General features: G+C 45.9%; 1 protein-coding gene across 2 annotated transcripts in view; it reads right to left on the minus strand.

Annotated features, from left to right (window-relative positions):
* Positions 1–1,126: 1,126 nt before the first annotated feature.
* The window catches only part of CDC42EP3 (CDC42 effector protein 3), a 21,799-nt gene continuing 16,226 nt past the window's right edge, over positions 1,127–6,699 (minus strand). For both annotated transcript variants that reach the window (XM_019647848.1, XM_019647847.1), the window contains one exon: positions 1,127–3,132. In XM_019647848.1, the coding sequence (XP_019503393.1) occupies positions 2,137–2,901 (765 nt within the window). In that variant the 5' untranslated portion in view covers positions 2,902–3,132 and the 3' untranslated portion in view covers positions 1,127–2,136. The remainder of the gene's footprint in view (positions 3,133–6,699) is intronic.

The raw sequence follows: 6,699 nt of genomic DNA on the forward strand, positions 1-6,699 counted from the left end.
CAACCATACCTCATAGGAGAAACTGTATGTGAAAGGGCTCAGGGGAGCCCTTCTTAATGGCTAAATACCTGCAATTAGTGCTTAGATTCTATTGAACAAATGCAATGGTGGCAGAGCTGTTCTCCAGATGTCAGAGGGAGCAGAGGAAATGCACAAACATTCCTCATCATTTCACCTACTAGTTTACCCTTTCTTGAGATCACACTGCAGATGAAAAGTAAAATGAGAGAATGAATACAACCAGTCATAATTAAGATGGGGGACTGGCTAAAAATTATGAGATACATCAGACTCTTCCTCATTCACAAGACTTAGAAGAGGCTGGGAGGTCTCCATTTGGAACTGGGAACTGTGAGTGGGGTGTGGTCAACAGAAAAAGAACACTGGAAAGTCATGGGGTAGAAATATGACTGGGAAATTAAGGCAGAAATTTAAAGCTCTAAGGGACCTTGTTTCCCCTCCTACCTGGTTAGTTGTCCTAAGTGGGTTTCCCCTGCAGTTCATAGGCTACTTCAGATCAGATGGCAGAATTACAACTTCAAACCCAATGAGAGAATCACTGAAGTATTTGGGATAGGAAGTTATTTCAAGGAGAAAGTTATTGTGCACAAGCCTTTGTCTTTGAGGGGGGAAGGGTGGTTAACAATGGGACAGGAATCAGTGTGTACACTTCCGTTCCAGTTTCCTTAATCAACACCCTCAGGGCATCTCTGCTTTTTGGGTGGCAAGTGCTGCCCTCTTTTTTGCCTCTTTAATCTTGTCTATATGGCATGTGCCCATGGAAACATCTGTCCTAAAGGGATGGGATTGGGGTTGTATGAGTTTGCTGAAGAGTGTTTTAAAGTAAGGGAGGGGAGACAGAAATGAGTTTTGAAGGTTGGCATCAGTATTGACTTCCAAATAAAATGCTGATCCCACAGGTTCATGTTTCCTAAAATTGAGAGGCCCTGTTTCTGGGACCTCAAACCTTTGAAAAATAATAAAAAAATTACAGAGTGGATGGAAATCACCTCTTACCTTATTTTAAAGTTTCATGTATACTTTAGAGAAGCAATTTTTCTAACCCTGGGCTGTATAATAAGAAAATATTATTCTTTTATGTTTTTGTTTATTATAAACAAGCGAGTTCACTTTAACATTTACTCTTTATTGTGTTGTATGAAGTACCTATGTAATGCAAGTATGTACTGTACTAAAATACCCATATTTCCAAAGAACATTACGTGGTGTAATCCACAGTCTCTGCAGAAGCATCATGAGTAACATGAGCCTTTATACTTTACAATCCATTGTTGGCTGCTGTGAAAAGCGTAACAGATGAAGAAAAAAAGAAAATAAAGCTACGTATGAATACACTTTTCCAAACATACACATACACGGCTTACAATGGAAACAAGTCAATGACAACATTCGATGTAATATCTAAAAAATGTAGACTCTGCAATAAAAAGCCAAAGGCACATAAAAATATATTTTAACTTTAAAAATAACTTAGTTACAGTAATACTTTGCTTGTGTCTTAACCAACATGTAGCTGACAGTCAAAATTTCGCAATATCGATATAAGATATAGGGGTATATAAGAGCTACAAGAAAATCCCCCAAACCCATAAACTTGTTCAAAGGTGAAAACAGAGAAAAGTTTTAACACTGAAGAATTTGCTATGGTGAGCCCAAACAATATAGAAAAGAGTCTAGCAAAAAGGCTTAGGTGTTAAATAAGGTTTGACTTCCTCTTGCTCAGAAAATGCCGGAATATTGCAAAGTTCCTCAATGTGACTTGTGCAGCCCTTTGTAGCGAGTGCCCATTCTGGCTGAGCCAGATTTCTTACATGTCTACAAACAAAAAATGTGAGCTGAACATCAGCCATGCCTGTTGAAATGAGTTCTGACTGACTCACTTCCTCTTTTTGCCAGGACATGGTTGGTCTTTTTTTTTTTTTTTAACTGGTTTTGCACACAGGGCATAACAGGTAAAAAAATATTTTGTAGGAACATAATTTTAGAAAACCCATTACACTGCTGCAAATATAGCCAGTGAAGCTCTTCTCTTCAACTGTGGTTCTTTTTTTTTATTATTTTTATTTTTTTATTAATACCTCTTACCCCCAAAGGAAAATTGCTGGAGACATCTAGTTACTTGTTTTTATCCATGACATTCAGCACCTCATCCAGAAATGAGGGCCCAAGATCAAGCTGCAGAGAGAGGAGGGAGCCCGTGAGATCAGAGAGGGACTCCTCTGATTTAGTCTTTTCCTTGACAAGCTCGCAAGGAATGGGATGCTCAAACATGTCCTCCATCGGCCAGTCCTGGTACTGTTCCGAGAGGCTGGAGGAGTGGCTGCCCCTGCCCTGGCTGGACTGCGACGCGGACCCGCTGGAGCCCCACGAGACGTCGCCCTGGTGGACTGTTCCATTCTCCAACAGACTGCTTTTCTCTGGAGCTTTTTCCTCCATGACGGGCTCACAGCTAAGCCTGGGCAGCTTCGCCGGCCCAAAGGACTCCTGTTTGGAATTAAATGTCACCGGTGACAATAAGGGCAGCATGAGTGCTTGGGACCCTCCGATGGTTGGGAGGGAGATGGCATTTTTGAGCACAGGGGAGGGCGTTTCTGTGAACACAGAGTCGGAGGTACTGTTGGCCCGGAAGAACTCATTATGCCCAGGAAACTGACCCAGGCGTGCTTTCTCCTGGTTTCCAGGTAAAAGCTCATAGTTCCCTTGAAGAAAGGAAATGTCTCCAAAGACGTCGTGCTGGCCCTCTTTGCCGATGTGAATGGTGTGGCGAAAGTCTCCAAGGGGAGGACTGATCATATCCGGAGACAAAATGTCCCTCAGTTTAAATTTCTTTCCTTTCTTGTTATTGGCAGCTTTCAGGTAAATTGGGGTCTTGGCTGGCATTTTGGAATTTGAGAATGTCTCTTCTGCAAAAGGGAAAATGGGCCACTTTTTTTCACAGAGTTTCTATGTTCCTGATAATCCTTTTTGATTGGGACTGTCACACCATTTTTCTCAAGTAGCTTGAGAAGTGGGTCTGAAATGAGATGGTGAGAGACACCTTCCTGAAGTTAGAGCCAAGTGGGCTTTCTGGAGAGCCAGTTACATCTAATCCCTTCCACAACATGGACAGACCTGGAAAAGAAACCAAAGCAGGTTATGATTAGCTGAACCTTCAGAGCTTCCTCAGGCCTGCCTTTTTCACAAGAGCCTGGAAGTAATGGCAAGACCAGTTCCCATCTAAAAGCCAAGCTTTGTTTTGTGGTTTCTCTCCATGAAGTAGGATAAAAGCTTGGTGATCTGCCTCCTGATAGGAAAGCTTTTGTAGGTGGAACCTGTGACTTACTTCTAACCAACAGAACATGGCAAAGGCGATGGTATGTCACACCTTGATTAGCTTACATTATAAAAGATTCCATCTCAACAGGCTGGAGGGGACTTCCGTTACTGGTTTTGAACAAGGAAGCTGCCAAGTTGTGAGAGCCTATTGAGAAGAATTCTGCCAATGACCTGAGGAAAACCGGAAGTGGATCTTTCCCCAGTCGAGCCTCTGATGAGACTGCAGCTCCGACACCTGGTTCACAGCCTGATGAAACCATGGAGATTTTTATTGGGAGCCCTGCTTGTATTCCTGACCCACAGAAACTGTGAGATATTAAATGGGTATTGTTGTAAGCCACTAAGTTAGTGGTAAAGAACACTAACAGCCTCCCTGCACAGGCCACCTGACACAATTAGAAATGATGAGCTACAGGCATGTTTGGGGGCTCTCATTTTGCAGATGAGGAGCTCTTCGTGTCTTGAAAATAACCCTCCAGTTCTTCAGTACATCAGCTGACAAGGAACAGCTACAACCTCTCCCACTGCGGGAATTCCTGCAATGGCTTTGTTTCGACCTCTCCCTGGCCACAGAGCAAATAAATAAATAAATGCTCCGAGGGGTGGGCTTGCAGACATTTGCTTTGTGGCAGTTGGAGGTTGGCTACATTTGCTCCATATTTCCTTCCATTCAGCAAGAGTTTTAAATTCATTTCCCTGCGGTAGGTGGTGAGAACTGTGTTCTAGCACCCACTGGCAAGGTGACAGTGGGCTCTGGTGGGGAAGCCACTGACACCCAGACCCGAGAAGGCAGACAATGATGAGCTGGAGAGACCCACCCTCACTCTGGCTGTGGGCTTGGGGAGGAGGCCAAAGCAGCATGAAGGGTTGGCACCCAGAGTGGGCTAAGCTCGAAGCTGCCAAATAGTACAGGACCCCGCATTCACCTTCTCTCTGGATTTCTCTTTAGTCCCGACAAAGGCACAGGCTCAGCCTCCCCCGAGTGCTGCTGCTGTGGCCGCATGGTGAGGCCACAGGGGTCTGCTTTCCCACCTCAATTTAGAAATGCATGGATCAGTGTTATTAAAAGAGACACTTGATACAAAGCAAGGGAACGGAAAACCCAAAAATAGGAAGACATTCTCTTGCAGTTTACACTCTCATTTGGGTCTTGTAGCAGTAACAAAAGTTTAAACCCCGGGTCTTCCTGCTTCAACATCAGAACTTCCTTCCCCTGTTAAATGCACAGCAGGCGAGGGCCCCTGCCAACCAAGGGTAGCTGGCATTGCCCTCCTGCCCCCCTAGGCACAGCACCAGGACTGCCTGCAAGAGCAGCTGGGCCACCGCCTGCTGTCCCTGAGGGACAGCTGCCCACTGGAGTGGTGTCCTCACACATACAGCCCAGGAAGGCAGCTTCCATGGAAAGATACAATGTTTCCACCAGCACTCCAGGGCATGCTAGGGCTGCCTGTGGTCAGCGGGTGAAGCCAGGGTTATGCAAGGCCAGAAACTCAGGCAGACCATTTCACATTTAGAAAAATAAAAAAAGACCATGCAGTAAAGGCCAGAGTGTGGTTCTCTGCCCCCCTCTAACTGAATCACTCATATTCACCCTTTCCTTGAACAACAGGACGCTGGGGAAGAAAAGTGAGGAGGGATAGGAAACGCTCGCTGGACTCAGAAGGCTCAGGAAGAAACACCCAGTCCTCAGTCCCTGCATGGCCATAGCCACCGCCACAGCCACAGCCTTGGGCACTGCTGGCCTCTTGCCAGAGGCTCGCTCAGCCTGGTAGAAAGTGGGTTTTAGGTCAGCGATGTGGACCCAAAGGTGGCAGGGAAGTGACAAAATACAGAAAAAGAAACTTAAGAAAAGGGTTAGTGAGTGTAGGCTCGATAAGCTGCTGGCAGTGAGGGAGCGGAAAGAACATACCTTAAAAGGCATTTTTCTTTCTTTCTACAAATATTTACATAATATTTACTGCATGACAGGGACGGAGGCTTCTAGGGCTGTGGAAACAATTTATATTGAACTTCTACTATGGCCAGTGCTAAGAGCTCCCAACCACATTGCAAGTTTCTTTGTTTTTTTTAAGGAATTTGGGGCAAAAATGTCAGTTTTACAAGTTTAGGCGAGTTGATGTTTGCGACGTGATGACGTGATGTGAGAGGAATAACAGAGCTCTGAGCCCATCCTTTTATCTTGTCTGTTGGTATCTTTTTCCTCCAGCTCAGGGCCAACCATGCTTGATCCTAGCAGAGACAATCTCATACCGATGATTTCTTACACTGACTGCTTCCTCCCCTCCTTTTTGAATATTCTGGGCTCCCTAGCTACTATCTAGTGGACAGCCATGCCCCATTTCCTTCCCAGGCTGACGGCTCTTTCAGCATCTTCCCTGCTATCTCTCATGCAGAGATCGAAATGGCTATTTCTTCACTGGTAGCAAAGTGCCTGGTGGAGAGGGTATGTGTGTGTCTCCTGGGAATCACCAACACTGAATATGACAGTAAATGTTTATTGAGAGCGTCTCTACGTACTAGGCACTGTTCCAACCTTTGACGTGTACTAGCTCATTCACAAAACCCCATGAGGCGGCTGCTGTTAATATCCCCATTTTACAGATGAGGCACTGAGGCACAGAGTCACTGTGAAAGCCGCAAGGCAAGCAGGCACTAAAGAGTTTGAAGTCTTGACACTTAATGAGCACACTCCCTGGGAGTTCAGTCAGCTCCCAAACTATGAAGGGGATGCACTGCAAAGCCCATTTAAGATACAAATGTATGCTAACGCACTGGGCTGATAAGGGCCGGGAACAGGCCTTGCATGCATACCCTGACGGTATAGGTATAAGAATGAACAGGTCTAGCACAAGGCAGGTTAGCAATGTCTATCAAAACCGCAGATCACATCACATGCCTTTGGCCCTGGAATTCCACTTACAGAGATTTAGCCAACTTACCTATATAGGAATTGTATGTGTACAAGGCTGTCAATCCAGCACAGCTTATAACAGCTTGGAGTTGGAAAGAACCTAATTGTCCCACCGATGGAGGGCTGGTAATATAAGGTGAACCCATACCAAAGAGTATTATGCAGGTCTCACAAAAAGGATGAAGCAGGGCCGGCCGAGTGGCGCAATGGTTAAGAACTGGCTTGGGAAGCCAGAGGGCCCCGGTTCGGATCCCACATGTGAGGGCCAGTGACACTGCCCTCTACAGCTAAAATGCTGAACAACAGCTCAACCTGGAGCTGGGCTGCTGTGAGTCATCAGCGATGGCATAGGCTGCAGCCCCTGTGGCAGTGGGTTGCCATGAGCTACCGTACGTAGCCAGCAGCCAGCGTGAGCGGCCAGCAGCCGCAGTGAGCGGCCGTCCAGAAGCCGG

This window comes from Hipposideros armiger, unplaced genomic scaffold, assembly GCF_001890085.2.
Source record: "Hipposideros armiger isolate ML-2016 unplaced genomic scaffold, ASM189008v1 scaffold_116, whole genome shotgun sequence".
Lineage (NCBI taxonomy): Eukaryota > Metazoa > Chordata > Mammalia > Chiroptera > Hipposideridae > Hipposideros > Hipposideros armiger.